At 44.3% G+C, this 22,855-nt stretch overlaps 1 protein-coding gene across 4 annotated transcripts in view; it reads left to right on the top strand.

Moving 5' to 3' along the window:
- Nucleotides 1-22,332, top strand: part of RUNX1 (RUNX family transcription factor 1) — a 254,383-nt gene extending 232,051 nt beyond the window's left edge. For all 4 annotated transcript variants that reach the window (XM_017526209.2, XM_017526203.2, XM_017526205.2 and 1 more), the window contains 2 exons: nucleotides 14,740-14,901; nucleotides 21,717-22,332. In XM_017526209.2, the coding sequence (XP_017381698.1) occupies nucleotides 14,740-14,901; nucleotides 21,717-22,192 (638 nt within the window). In that variant the 3' untranslated portion in view covers nucleotides 22,193-22,332. The remainder of the gene's footprint in view (nucleotides 1-14,739; nucleotides 14,902-21,716) is intronic.
- Nucleotides 22,333-22,855: the final 523 nt, after the last annotated feature.

The following is a 22,855-nucleotide window of genomic DNA, read 5'->3' as shown; positions in this document are numbered from 1 at the left end:
TAGGCTTTTGTTGGTACTTGCATTTTCTTGTTGAAAAACAGAGCAAAGACCCTGAGGTGCTGAGGTGCGGACAGAAGCTTGATGTTATCGGGCCCCCAGAAATCCTGCCTGCAGTCCAGTGGCAGGCAGGATCCAGAACTCGAAAAGACAGAGGCAACTGGTCCTGCTTAGCACAAACGGTGCTTTTAGTCTTTCGTAAACAGCCTGTGCCCCAGGGCTCAAATCCTTCAAAAGTTTGCCTGGGTAATTGCGTTTCATTGCTGTCTGGCATGTGCTCATCAGCCTAATCTGGAGGTTCAGACAGCCAGGCCAAAGCTTGCGAGACTGGAGGGGAGCAAGCCTGTGAATTTAATCCACTTGAAAGACAGACTAATACAAGTGCATCTAGCTCATTATTTTAAGTGATGCGAGCCGAAAAGGGAATGGTACTTTCCATAAAAGGGTTTAAAATCAGCATGTTGCAGCCGCTTGGCAGTTTAAGGCCATTAGAAGAAAAGGCGCACACAGGTGACAATGTGATCCCTGTCGCCGTCTGCTTGTCACTGAAAGCCTTCTTCCTCCCCACGACCACCTCAAAACACAGAAGGTGAAAGGAATGGTAACCTCTATCCCTAATTTTGACTTTGGGTTATTTGTCCATTTATAGCAGCAGACACTAACTTTTATTTGAGATTTGGGGTTGTTTTGGCATAGTTTCAGGTTGGAAAGAAGACATAAATGAAATTAGGACTTCCCAGTCAATCTCACCAAGCTCAGAATCTCACAGAGCTATCAGCAGGCAATGGTGCTCCTCCTCAGACCCATCTGGACATGTGCTTTCCAATGACTTCTGTCTTTTTTTGAGGTTTAGATGGGTCTTTTTGTTTTGTCAGCACATAGTACCTAGATTGATAGGAGGCGTATCATTTCTAACCATCACGTAGTAAAAGCAGGAGTCTATGAAGAGCCAGAGGGTCTGTCCCTGACCTGTTGGGAATCTGCTGTGGGGAACAGAGGGAGTCCCTTCACCACTTCATACTGCAGCTTTCTCTGAGATGGGGCTGGCATGGTTGTCTCTGCTATCTCAGAGGTTGCTTTCTGCTCTATCATTCCATGAGACATTGGAATGAATCCTTAAGAAATGTTGACAGTGATTTGCATCATTATCTAGCTACATGTGACTCATGCCCAGGAAGCCCAGGAGGGGCAAGCGCTAGCCTGTCCCTTCCCAGATGGTAAAGCCAACGGTCAGCCCGGGAGCAATCTTGTTAGTAGCTCACACCTGCAGCTCACCCAGGGTTTGACGTGCCAGCTCCAAGTCTGGGTGCCAGGCCATGAGACAGAGAGCAGTCGTCTTAAACCTTGGCATGGAGATGGAGTTTTCCCCTGGGCGCATCATGACTGCAGCCACCCAGGATTCCCACAAGGGTTCCAGAAGGTGCTCACTGCACACCTCATCTCCACATACCCTCAGTTCATTTGTACTCTGCCCAGGGGACAATGCTGTGTTAGGTTTCCCCGACTCTGAGGAGCACTTCTGGAAGTCACGTCTTCCGGCTTGTCATCAGTGGCTGAAGCCACTGTGGCAGTGTGTGCTTTCCCTGGGCAGGGTTTTCATTGACACTTTAGGGCATGCTTCACCTTGTGGGCAGGGTCATTCTCTGTCGTAGGGGCCATCCTGTGCACTGTAGGATGTTGAGCAGCATTCCTGGCCTCCACGTACTAGGTGTCAGTAGCACTCCCCCAACCCCAGTCATGGCAACCAAAAATGTTTTCAGAGAAATCACCCCTGTGATTTCAGGGTCATTGGGAAATTCACAAGGATCTAGTTGATATACACAGGATCTCAGTGCCTGAAAAATAAATGTGAGTTACTTAGCTATCTATACCTGGTAGTAAGTCAGTTTTGACCCCTCACTTCTGTAGGTCTGAGCATTCCTGTTTTCCATAGGTCATCCCTCTTGTTGAGCAAGACTTTCAGAGTTGTCTCCTATCTCAACCTCTACATTTAATTTTAAAAAAAAAAAAAAAAAACCCTCCATTTTAGTCCAAGCTTATGGCTTCCATAAGAAAGCCTTCCTTGGCCTTGTAAATCAAAGCAGTTCTCTGGTGGGAGGTCTCCCACTGCTGGGCTGAGTATCATCTTTCTCAGGGTGACCTCATCTATTAAAGTATGAAGGTTGTATTTGAAATGCCATTTACTTTCTCTAAGTCAATAAACGAAGCTGTGGATCTTTAGATCATCAGAGGTCTGCTTATTGCCAAGCGTTTTTCTGTGTGTGTCATTTTTTAAATAGAGATCTGTGTTGGAGTTTAAAAGAATTCTGGCGGATTTCCATTTGCCTTTCCGAATCAGAGTTTGGGATGAGTGACTGTAGATTGCCCCTAGATGAATCTGACTTTATTAGTTTGTGTCCTTTGTTCAGAGCACCAGGGATGAACTTATGAAAGCACAAATGGCTCTTATCGTCAGATGTTTCCTTTACGCTGCAAACTCCACCTCCAACCTGTGTTATTAATCTATTGCAATCCCAATTAGTTCACATCAAGGTCAACTCTTTGGGGTATGCAAAACAACTGCAAACTCAAGTGAACAAATTTCTCTTGTGTAGGTGTCACACAAAGGTGGGGGAGAAGACTGCAGCAGGGAAACTTGGAAGAAAGGGAGTTGTCTGATACCACAGAAGAAGGTGATAGTGATTCCCCTTGGCTCACAAGCCAAAGAAATCCAATTATTCCAAAGAATTTAAAACTTGCACAGGAACTTGCCACCAAATGAGGGAATATTTTAGCCTCTTATTCACTCTGTTGCTTGACGGGAAATATTTAAGAAATTTCAAAAAATAAAAAGATGTGCAAGAGAGCTATTTCTCCAGGCATGGGTATTTATCTCCAGGGAACATGGAAGGCTATTTCTTGGGGGTTATTTCTGTGCATTGAGAAGCCTTGGGTTTAAGAGTTTAGCATAAAAACCACTTCTCCTCCAGAAATATGCCTATAAAAAATAAGCCAGCACGGGTGGGTCTGCAGGGCATTATGTGTTTAGGAATGAAGGCTGCCTGTCCTGCCATCTCTCAGGAGCTTCCATCAGAACAGACAGTAAAGACATGAATGGCATGTCTCCAGTTGTCGGACAAGGCCCCTCCTAGTGTGAAGAGAATATACTTCCTGGATCTATCATTTCTAGCACATCACAGTGGGGAAGAAAAACACCAGCTGGGGTGGCAAGGCCACACTGAAAGGGAGAAACTCACTGTTCTGCACATTCAGAGGCTTCCTAGTTTTATAGATGTCTAGAGCTCTTAGAGGTGAAGGGACAGCCAGGGAATCACACAGGGTGAAAGACCTGTGTGCAGTGGCCAGTGGCCAGATCAGAAGGTGTGTGGAAGATGACATAAAGCATTCCCACCGGGCAGTTCCCTGAGGCTCTGTCCTCCCAGCTCTTGCTGCAAGGAATTCTAAAAGTCTTGGCCTGATGTGTGGGAAAGGAAAACAAGGTGAAGAGGATGCAGGTAGGAAAAGAACAGTTGTAACGAGGTAGTCGGACGGGAGGACTGCATGAGAAAAATAGAGGAAGAGAGTGCAGGAGCAGACACTTGATTTCACTAACCTTTATTGAAGGGGACTAGGCATTTCCACTTGGGGAGCTCTACTTCCCTTTGTTAGAATATCCTTCAAATTGGGAGCATGGAATGGAAGCTCTTAAAGAACGGTTGCCATTCATTGTGAGTCACACCTCACAAGACAAAGAGCAATGAATCCTCGGTTTATAAAATGCAGCTTTCAGGTTCTGTGTTATGGCTGGCACAGGACAGTACTGCTGTGTGGCCCTGGCACACCTGCACTCTGCAGGGTGGCTGCGGTACTCCTTCTCAAGGTGGTTGGTGCTCTGCGGGAGAAAGGGCTTACCATGCATCCTAGCAGTGCATATGCTGCCCTGCTGGATTAGTGCACCTTGGAACTCTGGCTGCCTAAGAAAGTTCTTATTTCTGGTGGCTTTGTGGGGCCAAATCTCTCCCTCTTCTGTCACCTGGAGCACCAACCAGCTAAGCCAACAGTGCTCTCCAGACACATTTCCTGGAAGGGCAGGGGAAAGAGACTGTTTCCTGCCTTCAAGGTGCCAACTACTGCACTGACAGTATCAGGGACAGGGCACATTTCACCGTCCCAGGAATCTAAGGGGCAGATGCAGTAACGTCTCCTCATGGGGGGAAAGTGAGTCTCCAAGGTGTTACGTTACTTGCTTCAGCACATTGCGAGTGAGGGGCCAAGCCAGGGTCTCTGTCCTTACCTTTCAGACTGCAGATCTACGCCCTTATTGTATCCTTACTCAGGCCCTTTTGGCTTTTAGAGAGAAGCTCTGGGATGAAGTTCTCAAATCCTGAACATCAGAGCATCTTTATGTTAAGCCATCTTTCATGTTTATTGTTTTGAATTCTTCTTTCTCCCCATTCATATGAGTTTTTCTTCTGATTTTATTAGAATGCCATCCCTCAGAGTTTGCTGCTTAAAACCAGAATGACTGGCATAAAATCCAGTAAGCCTGCGTTAGGACCCATGTCACATGGTGGCAGAAGAAAACAGACTGCTTGCTGGGCTTCAAGCCACTCTAGAATTTTTCAAACAGTTCTAACATTTTACAGCATCGAAAAAGTGCCAAAGTAAAAACTAAGGCTGCAGCTAGGAGAATGCCCACTGAGAAAGCCGTGGCTGGGTTTGTGTAGAGGCGGGATTTTGGGGTCACTCTGCTCTATGCCCTCTAGGCCTCCCCCACCAGAGGTCTGGCTCAGGGACAGCACTCAGGCACAGAGGGCTGGGGGGCTACAGAGATGAATGGGGCAGGTGCCAGAGGAAGCCCAGGCTACAAACTGGCATGACACGGCCCTGCTGTGGAGCAGATCTCCATCAGAGCTGGGCTCAGGAGCATGGTATTCTCCAATATCGACAACTCATAGGTTAGGGGGTTCATCATTGTGTAGCTCTGCAGCCCAAATATAAAGTTGTTTTTTTCTCTTCCTTGTCTGCTGACACCCTGAGGCATTACAAGGACCTTGGCAAAATCTCAGCCATGTTACTTAATGTGATCTTCCCCAGAGACAGCTCTTACTGTATCTGTTTAGCCAAAGAGATCACTGGTACCTCTCTGGGAAATCCCATCGGCCCCTCATCAGCACAGTGGAGACTGGCTAGAAAGCACAGCCTTCCATGGCCAGCCTGGACTGCAGGTTGGCGCTGATGGTATTTCAACCCAGGCTTTCCAAGCATAGGCCGTCAAGCGTGCACAGTCCTCTTGATATCAAGTGCCCTCAATGGAATGTTCTTCAGAAAATTGCTCTTTAGCTGTGTGCAGTCCTGGGAGATGCTGTGCCTCTTCTGCTTGAAGCTTCCCAGCTCCCACTTGAGGTGTCAGTGATTTCTTTTACTGGAGTGAGTATCCTCTTCTCCACCAAGGTCCAGTCCCAGGATGGAGGCTGCCCAAGATAACCCAGCCCTCAACACAGTATTTCTGGCTCTTCTTTTTCAAGGAATGAAGAAGGAAGGCAAAGGTGCCAGAGGAGTAGAAAGGAGCAGAAAGTCATCTTTACCCTCCATGCTTTGAGAGTTGTGCTGGAGAAGAAGGAAATAGAGGAATGGAAGGGAATTAATAGGGTGGCTGTGGAAGAATCTGAATATCTCATGATACGCTGGTGTTGCAGGAATTTACCCAACCTGTTGGTAGAGTTCCTTTAGGCCTGGAAAGTTGTATAGGGGGGACAGAGGTGCAGAAAGTGGGCAGTACAGAAGATCCTTATGGAAAAGATGTCTGCAACAAAAGTTTCTTTAACAAAGTACAGAGAACGAATCTGTCTGCAAGGGAGGAGGCAGCAGAAACCAGAAGGTGCCTTCTGTTCCCTCTGAACTGCAGTCCCTCCAGCTATGTGCACAGAAGGGTACTCTCCCTCCGCCTCAGGGACACAATGCCAACTGAGAATGAGATATGTTCTAAAAATACCCATCTTTTCTGGAAGGTAGTGACCTATCTTTGAACCCTCCCTCCAAAAGAACCCTGCCTAAATACAGAGTCTTTTCCAGATGCATCTCAGACTCATCTGGCTGAGGGGAACAGCCTCACGGTGCGAGGTGAACTGTTTCCCCTGGGAACCGTCTGACAGTGCTAATGAGGAATTGCACTTTGCATTTATAGAACACCTTTCATCTGTGGATCTGAAAGCTGCCCCACAAACATTAATTAATTCTCACACCTGTGAGGCAGGTGAGTCTGGTTACCCCCATTTTTAGAGGTGAGGAAACAGAGGTTTGAAAAGAAAAGGACTCCAGGGTGAACCAGCAGGGTTGGGGGCGGCCTGATGTGAGAAACCAGCATTCTTGATTCACAGGTCCCTGACCACAAAGCCACAAAGCTTCCCCGGCTGGGTGAGGAATATGCATCCGGAAGCAGGGAGTGGTGGAAAGGCGGCCACAGGGCTCCCTTCTTCCCTCCTGCAGGCAGTCTGCCACCTCCCAGGCTGGCAGGTCGGCAGTGAGGATGGGATCCCTCAAAACCTGAAGGCCTTTAAAATATAGCATACCCAGGCAGGGTTCTGTCCTGGCTTGGTCTGACTGCCTCCCTTCAAAGTAATTGCTGGAACAATGAATGCATCTGAGCTGCACATGACTAACCAAGATGTCTGCAGCCAGCCAGAGACAAACATTTGGCAAATCCTGGAGCTGTTTCACAACCTCCCTTTTTTCCAGGATCCAGAGCTGGTGCCGACTGACTCATGTTATCATGGGATTTCAATGATACAGCAACAGTGTGCTGAGCTGGTGTCTGCTACCTGGGGGTACCTGTAGTAGGAACAGGTGATACTCTTACTTGTGCTGGTGCTGCAGAGGCCAGAGGAAACACTGCTTCTCAAAAACAGTGTAACTTTCAGGGAAATGTCCCTTGCAGAGCAGAGTCACCCACCCCCAGGGACTCTATGCCCCTGACATCACATACCTCTTAAAGGTGTGATGCTGAGAAGCATCTGGGTGCACGCCCTTTGTCTGCAAGGGAGCCTAGTCCCTTCTTCCAAGGGGTCCCAGACGGTGAGATGCAAACCACCACTGCGGCTCGCCCTAACACATCACCCTGGAAACTGACTCACATCTCTGAGTCCTGAGTCACATCCTGTTGTGCGTTCTGAGGTCTCCAAGAGGGCATTACACCAGCTCCCCATGACTGAGGTGGACTTGGAAGGAACCCTGGAAACGTCCCTACCTTCTTCTAAGCTGAAGGAGGGAAAAAAATCCTCCAGGGAAATAACCAGGGCTGTCCCTAGGGTTTATATGTTCACCAAGCCGGTTTGGCTTTTTCAAAAATAGATGGTAGAACTCTGTGGCCTATGTGACTTTTATTTTTAAATAGCTCTGAGAGATGACTCAAAGACCTGGTGTTTTAAAGATGTCAGCCATATAATCAAGGAAGGGGCTTTCTAACTATAACCTTCTCCAGGCCCAGGACGAAGGAGGGTGCCACTGCTCAAGGGGTGCTATTGGAAACCAGCTTCTGAGGGTGGGTGTTTAAAAGACCCTAGCATGGACAGTCAGAGGAGGGCCAAGAGGGGTCTCTGTCCATCTTCTCCCGGTGCCTTCAGGGAACATGAGGACAAAGAGGGACATTTTGAACTTTTCAAAGAACAAGATTTTTGGTTTCATTGATTTTTTCTATTACTTTCCTGTATCTAATTTCACTGGTTCCTAATCTAATTTTTATTTCTTCTCTTCTGCTTGCTTGAGGTCCATATTGTTTTCTTCTCCAGTCTCCTAAGGTAGAAGCTTCAGTGACTGATTCTGGATCTTTCTTTTCTAATATTTGTATTCATTGCTCTAAATTTTCCCTCTAAGCACTGCTCTTTCTGCATCCAAAAGTTGTAATAAGTTGTATTTTCATTTACTTCAAAATACTTTTCTCTTGAGACTTCTTATTTGACCCATGTCTAACGTAGAAGTATGTTGGTTTAATCTCCAAATATTTGGGGATTTTTCAGTTATCTTTTCTATTACTGGCTTTTTAGTTTAAATCCATGCAGTCTGAGAAAATACTTTGTATGGTTTCTACACTTTTAAGGGTATTAAAGTGTGTTTTGTGGCCCAGAATATGGCCTATCTTGGTGAATGTTCCATGTGAGCTGAAGAATGTGTATTCTGCTGCTGCTAGAGTATTCTATAAACGTTAATTAGATCAAGCTGACTGATTGTGCCGTTTAGGTCAACTGTGTCCTAATTTTCTGCCTGCTTGATGTATCAATTACTGAAAGAGGGTTGTTGAAATCTCCAATTGTAATAGCGTATTTACCTATTTCGCTCTGTAGTACTATTAGTTTTTGCCTCATGTTTTTTGACACTCAGTTTTTAGGTGGACATATATTAAAGATGAAGTCTTCTTAGAGAATTCACCCACAGTATCCAATGTAATTCCTTTCTTTATCCCTGAAAATTGTCCTTCCTCTGAAGTCAGCTTTGTATAAAATTAATATAGCTGTACCGGCTTTCTTTCAATCAGTGTTAGTGTGGTGTATCTTTTCCCATCCCTTTACTTTTAACCTCTATGAGTCTTTTTATTTAAAGTGGGTCCCTTGTAGACAATGTGTAGTTGGGTCTTGTTTTTAATTCACACTGACAATCTCTGTCTTTAAATTGGTGCATTTAGAGTATCCATATTTAACCTAATTAATGTAACTGTAGTGCCAATCATATTTATAACTTTTATATTTGTTGCACCTGATTCTTCCCCCACACCTTTTTCTGCCTTTATAGGTTTAATTGAACATCTTATATGATTCCATTTTATCTCCTTTGTTAGCATGTTAATTATTCTTTTTTAAAAATATTTTTAGTGATTGCCCTAGAGTTTGGAAAGTACATGTATAACTAATCTACATCTAGCATCAAATAACTGTACCGCTTCTTCCTTCCTGTCTATATCATTACTGCCTTTCATTTATCCACATGCTACACTCACCCAATACTTTGTTACTATTATCATTATAAACAGTTGTCTTTCAGATCAGTTAAGAAAAATAAGACTTTATTTTACCTTAATACAGTCCTTTTCCAGTGCTCTTCCTTTTTAATGCACTTCTTGTTAACATTTCTCATAGGGCAGGTCAGCTGGCAATGAATTATTCCAGTTTTGTTTGTCAGAAAGTATCCCTATTTCTTTGAATTTGAAGGATAATTTTGCGGGATGTAGAATTATAGGTTGGTGGCTTTTTTTGTTGCAACACTTTATTTACTCTACTCTCTTTTTGTTTGCATGGTTTCTGAAGAGAAAGATGATATAATTCTTATCCTTGTTCCTCTGTGGGTAAGGTGTTGGCTTTTTCCCCCTCTCTGGCATCTTCCAATATTTTCTCTTCTCTTTGGTTTTCTGAAGTTTAGATATGTTATGTCTGATTGTAGATTTGGTGTTTATCCTGCTTGGTGTTCTCTGAGCTTTCTGGATCTGTGGTTTGGTATCTGTCATTAATTCTGGAAAATTTGTAGCCATCAATACTTCAAATATTTCTTCTACTCTGTTTTCTTTTTCTTCTCCTTTTGGTATTCCAATTACACGTTACACCTTTTAAAATTGTCTCACAGTTCTTGGATATTCTTTCTTTTTCCTCTTTATCTTTTTGTTTGGTATGTTTCTGTATCTTCAAGTTCACTGATTCTTCGGTCATGTCCTGTCTATGAAGTAAGCCATTCCTCATTTCTGTTCTGGTGTTTTTAGTTTTTAGAATTTCCTTTTGAGTATTAAGAGTTTCCATCTCCCTGCCCATATTACCCATCTGTTCTTGCATGTTGTCTTATTTTACCACGAGAGCCCTTATCATGTTCATCATCATTAAATTCCCTGTTTGGTAAGTCCCTGTTTGGTAATTCCAAAATCTGTGTCACATCTGAGTCTGGTTCGGATGCTTGCTTTACCTGTGTTTTTTCTTGCCTTTCTTATAGTTTTTTATTGAAAGCTGGACATTATTTATCAGGTAATAGGAACTGAAGCAAACACGCCTTTAGTGTGAGTTATTATTTTCATGTAGCTAAGAGTTGGGCTGTAGTTAATGTCTGCAGAAGGTACCAGAGGTTTCAAATTCCTCTAGTGTCCTTGTTTTTGCCTCCCATGTCATCTGTGAGCTTCTCTATGAACTCCTCTTTAAATAGTCAATATGTTGAAGCTCTTTCAGCCATAACCCACTGTTATCATAACATACTGAATCCTGTGAGAATCTGGTGGAGTTCCTGAATGAAAAGGCCACAACAGTGCACTTCCTCCTGAAACTGTAGCCCCCGGGAGTGTCTTATTCTCACACTAGTCTCTACTCACCCTCTAACAATTTGTCAAAATCACCATTAAGTGTTCCTATCAATTTATGAATTCAGAACTTCTGCTCCCAGCAAGCAGACCTCGCTTTGATTCTCTGTATTGGCCTCAAAATTTTGGGGTGGCAGTTTGCCCTGCAACTTCAGCTTTCCAGGGGACTTAAGAAAAGTCATGAATTTTTAGTTTGTTCAGCATTTTTTCTTATAAAAACAAGAGTGATGACTCTCAAGCTCTTTACATTTTGGAACTGAAACTGGAAGCAGCAGGACATTGACATGAATTATTTAGTAGGGTCATTGTTGACTCTAGAGACATTTTAATATTGCTGCATCAAAAGATAAAAGCACTCTCCTTTCTTCTAGTGTGATATATGCCATGTACACTCCTGAGCTCACCACTAACCTCAACTCTACCTTATCCCTAACTTCCCATTTCAGATGGAAGGGAATAGGGATCAAGAATGTGGAAAGGGAGCCCTGTTTTACCCATTATTTGATTATTAAAAAGCTGAAAATAACCCATTACAAAATGGTCTCAGTAAAGTGGCTGCATTAAACATCATTTAGCCTGGAAAACCAGTATGCACAGAGGCTCAAATTTAAATTTTTGAATCCAGTATTTTTTAATGGAAACGTGAATTGGTTGAGATACTGAATTCCTGCCTTCTCCAACCTAATCCCAAATTTCCAATTTCCTTGCCCCTTTACCATTTAATCTCCTGAGCCCAGCTCCTCTCTAGCCTGAAGAGTGTGCCTGCCAAGACTCTAGCTGTGAACAAAACACTATTATTTGAGCCTTATCCTGGAGGAAATGTGTGTGGTCTTACCAATGAACATCAGATAGGTCCCTTGGCATGGATTTCTCTTCCTTTTTAGTCATATAATCATAAACGTTACTCAGGCTTATTGAGCATTTACTATGGCCAGAAATTGTGATACTTGCTTTCCATATAGCTTATCTCACTTTTTCCTATTACCCTTTGAAGTCACAATTATAACTATGATTCAGAGAAAATCAGTGACCTGCCTAAGGTCATCCAGTTGGTTTATGGTGAAGGCAGGATACAAACTGAAATCTGTCTGTGATTTAAATTTGGTGCTTTCCCTAGTCTCCTCCTCTCAGAGGCAGAACATAAGCATGTAATAAACACCACTAGGGTTCTTGTTTCTCCCTTGGGAACAGCTGTTTACAAGTCCAAATTAGGCAGCTAATCTAGCAGTTAGCCCAGATACAGCCCTTAGGCGCCCCAGTAGCTGTAACTCCTAGAAGGCAGGAACTTTCCATACGCTAGTGAGTCCCCAAGACAGTGGCCCTAGTGAAGAAAAAATGTTTGCTGGAAATATGAGTGAATGAAAAAGTAACTTCATGAACATATGAATGAATAAATGAATGAATGAAGCAACACCCAGTATGATGATTAATGCAATAGGAAGATGCCTTTCCAAGCATCACAAGGTCCTGAGATCCTCACTGACTGTAAGTGCCAGTGGGGCAGGGACCATATTGGTCTTATTTATCACCAACACTCTGCTACTAGGTAAATTGGCACATTCCTGGTACATAGTAAATGTTCAGTAAGCTTTTGTTCTTTGACGGATTGACTTATTAGAGGCAACTCTTTCAAGAACAAGTAGCCCTGTGCTCTGGAGAATGACTGACAGTGGTTCTCTTCCTCAGCCTGTGGCCTTTCTGGATAACTCCCATCTTTCTGCCCTCTACTTCCTCCTCCCAGAATACACATATTTATTATTACAGGCACCACTCTTTACCCCACATCTGATTCTTCCCTCACTCTGCTTAATGTACAAGTAAAGCAAAGAAGTATTGTGTAGGACCTATTGGAATTGGAATCCTGCTCCGTCACCATTGGAAAGGATATAGGGATCATCTCCCTTCAGAGGTGAGAATAAGGAAGTGTAAGTGAGTAATCCAAGGTCACCCAGTCGCTCACCACACAGACCCAGAGCCCACCCCTCCTGCCTATTAATCCAGTGCTCAAGTGGCCCACGAGTTCAAGTTGGCCCCATCAGACCAAAGACAGTAATGAATATTAAACCGAGAATGCACCACATTATCAGGCCTTTTTGTTTTTGTTTTCTATTAGTAAGACATGTGGAAGAGGAAACAACTAAACCCCCAACATCAGAGGCTCACCATCCCCACCTTCTGGCCCACCACTGGCAATGAACCCAAGCACAGGTCACTGTGGTCACATGAAAGAAAACTGATAGGGGGCGGGTGGGCTTCAGGGTGTATACTGCCATCCCCCACCCACTCCAACACCTGAAAAGCTAAGTTATGGTGTGAAGTCAGAAAATGTGGAATCTGCAAACCTGTCTTTAAAAAAAAAAAAAAAAAACTCACAGAACTGGGACTTCAATCATAAAGATCATTTTACCAAAGCATATTTTTTAAAGGCTGTGAAATATTATGCAACGTTTGCATGGTTTAATTATGAGTTTAGAAAAGCCTAGCACAACTTTTTCGCTACAGTAAAACATGACAGAGCACGAATCATGGCATAATACTTTATGCTTAGTGTGGCTTTAGACGTGAGGTTAGAGGTGTGAGGCTGTCTACACAATAAGGCATGAATTAGTGTACCGCAATTCACACCCTGGGGGGCTTTATGACAATTCTAAAACCTCTTTTGTTTGCTTTTTAAATGATTAAACTATTGGAGTACTATATATCCATTTAGTAAATGTGTGTATCTAGAATATACACATGTCTTATAGAAAATATCTAAGTATATGGGTTTTTTTCACTTGGAGCAAAATACTTGGAGTAGCATGGGACTATTGAACAGTCTGCTATTTCTGTTTGCTTTTAGTTATTGGAAACACTGTTAGCTGTAAGGTCACACAGGAACTTCAGCCAAGGTTGAACATTTATTTTCTGCTGAGTTTGAAATGGACCAGCTCTTTTGTTCTTACCACCTTTTTAAATCCTCTAAAATTTGGAATACAATGAAGACCTTTCTTTAATATTAGATTTCAAAGATTCTAAGTTAAAACATTTGCCCAGGAACTACCTGGTTTTTTAAACTTAAAAAATCAGCTATTTTCATGCACACACAGAAAAGAAAAAAATGAATCAGTATGAGAGAGGGAGGGAGGGAGGCTTGTCAGCAGAAATACTGGGGAGGAAGACTTGGTCTCCAAATGTCTGATTCTGTTATCCACTGTGGCAGCTTCAAAGAGATAAACAGAAAGGCAAACTTGAACTGCTGGAAATGAAAAGCCCCTGGAGAAAGCAGATCTGAATATTTTATAATGAGTAGGAATGGCTCATTTCTTTATGTCATGACCTATACAAAACTTATACCCTGTATTTTCCTAAAGAAGTCTGCTCTTCCTACACCACTACTTGCAGGATCATGAAGCTCTGGTAAAGACCCGTGGGAGTTATGGTAGTTCACAGTTATCTTTGTCCACAAGAAGGTGGGACATAAAGAGAAAATTAATGTTTAACTCCAAAGAAATGTAAAACTGTCTTCTAGTGGGACACTGTCCAATTTAAATTTCCTTACACATTTGCCTAAGAATAGAGCTGGTTTTCCTTTTCATCTGCAAACAGTATGATGCTTTTGAAAATTAAGACTCCTTTGAATGCTGGAGTCAAATTTAGAAAATCCATTTTGTCTAAATCTTTTGAAGTCAGACTTTCGTCTCCTCTCTATCCCAGGCCTCTTATAATGGCAATCTATAAAATATCCGCTCAAAAACTGACTTTTAAAAGTTGCAAACTTGAAGTCCTGAAAAGGAACAGAAGGCCTTGGTTGATAGGGCCAGTTCTACTGCTGGGTTTGTGAACTAGTCATTAGACCTCATTGCCAGTTTGCCAGCCAGACCTTCTTTCCTGACATCCTTGGGAGATAATTCATCTAAATATAAAACATTTACCAGCCCATGGAATACTTTTTACCAAAGGTACAAAAAAAAACTCCAAAAACTCTGCATTCTTACTGAATACAGAGAGGTGATCTCCTAAATTTATAAAATGTTTCTGATGATGATAATTGTAATTATTGGTAAAGCTGAAATTGTCTCAGCAGTCATATGATACTTGAAGTTGTCAAGTTCAACAGTCTGGACATTAATCAACTGCAGTTCAACAGTCTGGACATTAATATTTCTACCTTGAAAGCGTAATCCAGTTCTCTCATCATTGTTAGCATGATTAAATAAAACCTTTGGTAGGAATAGTTATCAGGTGACAGTCTCCAAGGATTCAGTCTCTTTTGTGGGGAAATAATCCAACAGAGGCAGATACTTGGACTTGAGTAGGCTTATTAAACCATGGTACATAGGCCACATACATGTGTGTGACATATTTAAACAAAGGCTACTCATTTCTTATTAAAAGACATTTTGTTTTTTAAATCCCACCTCACTTAACGTCTAATTGACCTTTCTGATTATCTTCAGACACAAGGCAGATCCAGCCATCCCCACCGTGGTCCTACGATCAGTCCTACCAGTACCTGGGATCCATTGCCTCTCCTTCTGTGCACCCAGCAACACCCATTTCACCCGGACGTGCCAGCGGCATGACAACCCTCTCTGCAGAACTTTCCAGTCGACTCTCAAGTAAGCCACTTGAAAACACACTCTTCGCAGCTGAGCTGGGGTGGAAGGTCCAGGAGACTAGAGGTGTAGGAAGGGGTTGGCAGAACATTATTAAATGAGTAAAATATGGTTTAAAGACAAGGTGACCTATCTCGACTCTGAGTCCCATGCTCATTCACTGATTTTCTTGCACACTTAGAGGCAGAGATTGTGGATGTGAAGGCAGAAGTGGCTGGGAGAAGTTGATTCCTTAGACATTCTAAAGTTGTTCACATCTGGCAAAAAAGGATGGTGACTGAAGGGTTAAGAACAATATAAAAAGCCAAAGTAGTCACCTTTTAGGACTCATTCTTCCAACATAACTCTGGACTGCTGGGACTGCTCCATGTGGTGGTGATAAATCTTCACAGACCACATAGACAGCAGACGGGGTACATGTAGAATGGGAAGTAAATACAGCCACTCTCAGTATCCGCCTTCCCCCCCCCATGGATATCAAAATCCATGAATGTTTAAGTGCCTCATATAAAATGTTATAATATTTATATATAACTTATATATATCCTCCCATATATTTAAAGCATCTCTAGATTACTTGTAATATCGAATACAATGTAAATGCTATGTAAATACTTGTTATACTGTATTGTTTAGTGAATAATGACAAGAAAAAAAGTCTGTATATGTCTAATACAGACACACCCATCCTTTTTTTAAATAATATTTTTGATCTATAATTGGTTGAACAGATGCAGAACCCACCCATACATAGAACCAACTGTATACCCCAAATGAGACATTTCCAACTAAGTGCTGTTCATACAGAGGCTACAGGAACAGCGTGAAAAGCTCAGGTGTCATGATTAGCATAATTGTTGTTAATATGAGCTCATTAAGTATTAGTCATTTAACCTATGGGCCCTTTGGGCTTGGCACTCACCTTTGCTCGTGGGCAGGGAAATCAGAGTTACAGAGAAAAATTCCTTTGTTGAAGGCAAAAGAAGAAACTTAGTGTTTGGGGCTTTGAAATTGGAGCCGCATCAAACTGTGAAAATACTTCAGAGAACCTCAGTGTTATGATGCCTGCAAACACACTTGCATGTGTGTTTTGGGGGGAGGGGGTGAGTCCTGCTTTTCAGCTCTTGGGATCAGATTATAGCAGATTAGGGGGCAGGCACAGGGGCAGGGGAGTCATGTCTGCCATTTTAAATGTTGTGTAATACTGTGTTTTCCAGACAGTTGTGATTACTTCAGGTTTCACCAGATGCCTTAGCTGCTTCTTAGAGCTTCACAGAATGCCTTCCCAGAGATTCGCAACAGCAGTACTGTTGACATTTGGGGCCAAATAATTCTTTGGGGAGTCTGTCCTGTGCACTGGAGAATATTTAGCAGCATCCTTGGCCTCTGGATGCCACTAGCATCCCCCCTACCCCAGTTAGGACAATGAAAAATGTCTCCAGACATTTCCAAATGTTCCAGGGGGAGAAACTGCCCCCAGGTGAGAACCACTGCCTTCCAGTATTCTTGGGTGCTATAGTAAAATTGAAAAGCCAACTCAGGTGCTCGGTTTTCACATTCCTTTTGACCATTAATGCCAATATTTTCATAGTACGTGCTGGTCTAAAGCACTGAGAGAGTAGCACAGACGTCATGGCATCTTGTTTAGCTTGTGATTTCTAGAAGCTTATCCCTCAAGAACAAAGGCACTTGTCAGCTTTTACTGATTCTTCTCAGTGGCACCCCTCTACCCACTGGCTAGGGTCTTCACTTGAAATGATGCCTCTTCTCCTTGGAAATGTTCCTGCTATGGGTCTAAACTTTGGAATTTATTACATCTCTTGACTTGGTCATCACCCAAGATCAGCATCTTATAGTCTAAGAACCCTCAGGGCCAACTCCTCCAGCTGACTGGTGTTCAGATGGAAGGGTGACTTTAATAAAAGGAATCAGTAACATGTGCACTCCAAAGTCCTATATCACAGTTACACTTGTGAATACCCTGGACTTCAATCACCCAAGGAGTAAGGAAGAACATTTTATGGCATGGGAGTGTGAAGTAGATAAAAACCATGTCCCATTTCAGAACCCAAGAAGAATCTTGAAGGGAGGACAGAATTCCAGATGAGTTTTCACAGTGGCATAGAACAGTATGGGAGACTGCTCTTCAATTTGGCAGAACTCCTTCTGAGAAATCAAGCCTGGAGCACAGGCCTGAAAAGTGTCATAAACCTGGAGGCAGGAGGGGGGTGGAATACATAAAAGGAAAGTGGCTGCCTGGCCGACAGCTTTGAGAACCTGACACTGCTCTGTGGCTGCTTTGCCTTTTAATCTGGCCCGACAGCTTTGTGCTCTGCTCCTCTCCCCACCCCCAGCCCCACCTGGGCTTCCTTCTGCGCTGGGGACTTGGACTCTGTCTCTCTCTCTCTATCCTTTGCAGACAGATTCCACACCTTGTCTGAAAAGAGTTGTCATCTAGAGGTTCACTTTTCTTTTTTAAAAAAAATTAATGTTTAGCTGCCAACCTGGGCGACAGACAGCATGCATTAATCTGAGTCATGCAAAAGCTCCTTTTAAGGCAGCCATTACCTGCTCAGGTTGTTTAATCCTCTGGGGGCAGTGGGAGGGGCCCTGGAGCGAGGCTGCTTTTATCCATGTCAAGCTGGAGAGCAAAGACTTGATCTGTCATGGCAAATATCCCCATCAATGGGAAAGCATTTCCAACCAAAATACCTGGACCTCCAAAGCCCTAGGTTTCCGACTCTTAAAAACTCCCTGTGAATATCAGGAGTCCCCAACTCCACCCACACTGCTGCTGAATCAGGGGACACCAGGCCAGTCAAAAGGACAGAAGAGCTATGACTGGATGGGTGAATTGTACAGACTGATGGGTCTGAATAAGGGAGCCGAGACAAGACATAAAGATGAAAACCAACATTTGAATAGAGCATTTGAATCTGAGCATATCTAGAGGGCAGAGGGTATTTTATTATCAAAATACGTGTAAAAAAGTTAATTTGACCAAATGGATGGTCTTTCGTAGCATCACGTTGTTCATGTGTACATAGAAGAAAGACCATAAGCAACATTTCAGCTCTTGTTTTTGGATGGTCTGTCCACAAGTGAAAGAACTATTTTCCCACAGCAGCTGACACTGTAACATCATTCCAGCTCTTATGTCCATGACAAATCACAGACTCACTCCAGATTCCAGGAACTTGGTACCATCACATTACCATGTAGTAGCTGGAACCTACTGGCAGAGCATGTCCAGACATTGCTGTAAAACAGGGTGACCTTTCATTTTCCAGTGGATTCACCTTTTTGTCTCAGGGCAAATGAAGCAAGAAGAATAATGGGCAGAGTCATTTATTTGTGTCCAGAGTATTGCATCAGATGACAACAAACTGACTGTATTTGCCTAATGCTTTTCCTCCTGTCCCAGCTTCTCTGTAAACTCTACAAATCTAACTGGAAAAAAAATGGAGTAAAGCTTCCTGTTAACTCTCAAACATGTCACAGCTCTCCATGTCAGCAAAAGCAAGTGACACAGGGCTTGCTCACAGATTGCCCCAGTGAGCGGGCAGGGATGAACTCTGTGGAATGAGGTGTGGCCTGGCTCAAGAATGACTAGAGTGTGGCCAAGGAAGGGCAGCCTCAGAACCACTGTCCATTTACAACTTTTTCCCTGCCCACATGTCTGCCTGGCTTTGAAAAGATTAACAGGAGTGTTTGTTTGAAAGTCAGACTCCTGGTTTCCTCATTAGTGAAGGGATCTGCTACAGACTTGGGCTGTTTCTATAAACTTTAATTACCTCTCTGATGAGGAGTGTATCCCCTCATCACATTCACCCCAAAGGTACAGGGGAGTTCATTTTTAAAAAACGAGTGAGGGCAATAAAAGACCATCAGAGTGAGGGAGGATGGGGTGTGGAAGAGAGTGTGAGAGAGAGAGGGGGAGGGAGAACGAGAACACACTAGCTCTCCCTGCTGGAATAATAGGCTTGAAATATGAGGAAGTTGATCAACTGCCGATGCCTTCCAAAAACAGATTAATCCACCCTGGTAGCTTTCCTTTCAGAGCAAGCTTTTGGCTCCATCAACTTTCTCTATCAGCCTGAACTCAAAAGGACACAGGCTACATGCCATCTGAGCTTAAGATTTATTTTTTGTGTTGATTGAGAACTTCACATTTTAAAACAATTAATTCCTGTTTCTGCTGTTTGTTGCTGTCTGTGGATTTGCTGATATAAGGAGGAGAGTCCTAGCCTGGTCATTTAATGAGTAATTCTGAGGAGCCTGAACTACTCCAGCGTGCCCTCCTGCATCTGCAGTGGTGGTTCTCAGCTGGAGGGACTTCGCTCCCCTTACCCCACCCTTAGGATATCTGGCAATGTCTGAAGACATTCTGGGTTGTGACAAGAGGGGAGGAGGATGCTACTAGCATCTACTGGGTAAAGCAGAGATGCTGCCAAACATTCTACGATGAACAAGACAGCCCCCCTCTACCCCATGATCAAATCATGATCTGGCCCAAAATATCTATAGTGTCACGGTTGAGAAACTGTCATCTACAGACACAGGGAACCCTGCCTAGCACACAAATCCTCTGTAGTCCCAAGGGCGGCCTGTACGTAAGAAAAATGCAGAGCCAGTGGACCATGGGACAGCCCTAAAGCCAGCTGGTGAAAATGTAAATGCATAATTCTAACAAAATAATGCATAGTCGTAACAGTGAGTTTTAGAGACAAAGCTTTGCATTTCTGGTAAAATTTCCACATATGCAAAACATAGAGTAGATAAATCAAGGTCCTACATCTACTTGTGTTGCCAAACCAGTGAGGTACATAATAGGGAATACCAGGTGTACTCAAGTCTCTACTGTTTCTAAAATTGTGGAAGTAGTTTGAAGGTAGATATGGAGAGGGAGGAATGGTAATGATAGTCCCTGACATTCACTCAACAGTCATTACTGAGCCATGCATTCGCTTAAATACTGGGAAATTATCAATATTTCAACTGTCGGAGGCCTACAAAAATGGCAATTTTCTATGAGTCAGCCTAAATATTATGTGTACTGTATTATGACATATTAATATTGTTAGGATATTACATATAACATATTGTTAGTAGTGACATATTTATCCATTACATTAGTAATTATTACACAGTGTCAAATTATCACTTGTTATATTAATATCACAAATTAGATTATATTATTATTGGCATATCAATATACTGATTAAACGGAGGGTCAACAAACTTTTTTTCTGTAAAGGGCCAGAGAATAAATATTTTAGGTTCGGGCACGGTGGTTCACACCTATAATCCCAGCACTTTGGAAGGCTGAGGCAGGCCGATCACTTGAGGTCGGGAGTTCGAGACCAGCCTGGCCAATGTGGTGAAATCCCATCTCTACTAAAAATACAAAAATTGCCAGGCATAGTGGCAGGTGCCTGTAATCCCAGCTACTCAGGAGGCTGAGGCAGGTGAATTGCTTGAGCCCAGGAGGTGGTAGGTGCAATGAGCTGAGATCACGTGACTGCGCTCCAACCATGGCGACAGATTGAGACTCTCTCAAAAACATAAATAATAATAAATATTTTAGGTTTTGTGGTCCCTGCAGTCTCTATACTGACCACCTGACTTCACAGTGGTGGCTCTAAAGCAGCCATATGCAGTACATGAAAGAATTGAGTGAGGATGTGTTCCAAAGTATGGATAGACCCTGAAGTTTGAATTTCCTATAATTTTAACAGGTCAGGAAGTATTCTTTTTGGATTTTTTTTCAACCATTTAAGAAAAGTAAAATGCATTCTCACCTCCTGGGACATGCAAAAATTGGTGGCAACCAGATTGGCTGGCAGGCTGCAGTTTGCCAACTCTGGGATTATATCAACATTTTATACATGTTATACATGTTATAGTAGATACTACTGCATATTATATCTATACTATACATATTACATTATGCTATACGAGATCATTTCACATATCATATGTCATATTACATTACATGATATTCTATATTACTGTATTATATTACTGTACATTATACCATCCTCCTGGGCAGTAGCTTCCTGGGTGGTGCCTCATCATTTTGGGTGACAGATTCGGGGTAGAAACCCATCTCTCTGGGCAGTAGCATTCTGGATGGCCCCCATCCTCCCAGGTGGTAGCATCCTGTGTGGTTCCCATCTTCCTGGGCTGTAGATTCTGGGTAGCAATCTATCTCCCTGAACGGTAGCATCCTAGGTGTACCCTGTCCTCCTAGGTGGTAGCATCCTGGGTGGTCCCCCTCCTCTTGGAGGTGGCATCTGGGTGGTCCCTGTCCTCCCGGATGGTGGCATCCTCAGTGGTCCCCATCTTCTTGGGAGATGGCATCCTGGGTACTCCCCATCCTCCCAGATGGTAGCATCCTGGGTGGTTTCTGTCCTCTCAAGAGGTGGCATCCTGAGTGGTCCCCATCCTCCTGGGCATAGTATCCTGGGTGATCCTCATCCTCTCAGGGGCTGGCATCTTGGGTGGCCCCTGTCCTCTTGGGAGGTGACAGGCTGGGTGGTCCCTGTCCTCCTGGGCATAGCATCCTGGGTGGTCCTCGTCCTCTCAGGAGGTGGCATCCTGCGTGGTCCCTGTCCTCCTGGGCATAGCATTCTGGGTGGTCTTGCACTGTCAGGAGTGGCATCCTAAGTGGTCCCTGTCCTCCAGGGCAGTAGAATCCTAAGTGGCTTCCCATCCTCCTAGGTAGCATCCTGGGTGGACCCCTGGGACAGAGGGAAGAGCCGTGGCCTCAGCGGCCCCCCACTCACTGCCGCTCCGTTTTCTTGCCCGCCCTGCAGCGGCACCCGACCTGACTGCCTTCAGCGACCCGCGCCAGTTCCCCGCGCTGCCCTCCATCTCCGACCCCCGCATGCACTACCCGGGTGCCTTCACCTACTCCCCGACGCCGGTCACCTCGGGCATCGGCATCGGCATGTCGGCCATGAGTTCGGCCACCCGCTACCACACCTACCTGCCGCCGCCCTACCCAGGCTCATCGCAGGCGCAGGGCGGCCCGTTCCAGGCCAGCTCTCCCTCCTACCACCTGTACTACGGCGCTTCGGCCGGCTCCTACCAGTTCTCCATGGTGGGCGGCGAGCGCTCGCCGCCGCGCATCCTGCCGCCCTGCACCAACGCCTCCACCGGCTCGGCGCTGCTCAACCCCAGCCTCCCGAACCAGAGCGACGTGGTGGAGGCCGAGGGCAGCCACAGCAACTCCCCCACCAACATGGCGCCCGCCGCGCGCCTGGAGGAGGCCGTGTGGAGGCCCTACTGAGGCGCTGGGCGCGGCCTGGCTCGGCCCCGCGGGGCGCCGCCTCCTCCTCCGGGCCCGGGCCTCCTGTTCTCCACAAGCCCGCCGCGGCCTGGATCTCGCCGTAGGTCGGGCCCGCGCAGCCTCCTGCGCCCGGAAGCCCACGCCGCCGCCGTCCGCCTGCGCCCAGGCCCTCGCGGAAGTGTCCGAGCCGACGCACCTCGAGGGTGTCCACCAGCCCCAGCACCCAGGGGACGCGCTGCAAAGCAAACAGGAAGGTTCCCGGAGGGAAACTGTGAATGCTTCTGATTTAGCAATGCTGTGAATAAAAAGAAAGATTTTATACCCTTGACTTAAATTTTTAGCCAAGTTGTTTATTCCAAAGAGTGTGGAATTTTGGTTGGGGTGGGGGGGGTGGATGCAACTTGCCCTGTTTGGCATCTAATTCTTATTTTTAATTTTTCCGCACCTTATCAATTGCAAAATGCGTATTTGCATTGGGGTGGTTTTTATTTTTATATACGTATATATAAATATATATAAATTGAGCTTGCTTCTTTCTTGCTTTGACCATGGAAAGAAATATGATTCCCTTTTCTGTAAGTTTTATTTAACTTTTCTTTTGGACTTTTGAGTAACTGTTTTTTTTGAGAAACAGCTACAGCTTTGGGTCATTTTTAACTACTG

Source organism: Cebus imitator, unplaced genomic scaffold (genome assembly GCF_001604975.1).
Source record: "Cebus imitator isolate Cc_AM_T3 unplaced genomic scaffold, Cebus_imitator-1.0 Scaffold41, whole genome shotgun sequence".
Taxonomy (NCBI): Eukaryota; Metazoa; Chordata; class Mammalia; order Primates; family Cebidae; genus Cebus; species Cebus imitator.
The sequence above is the reverse complement of the archived record's forward strand: the minus strand, read 5'-3'. Positions and strand labels throughout refer to the sequence as shown.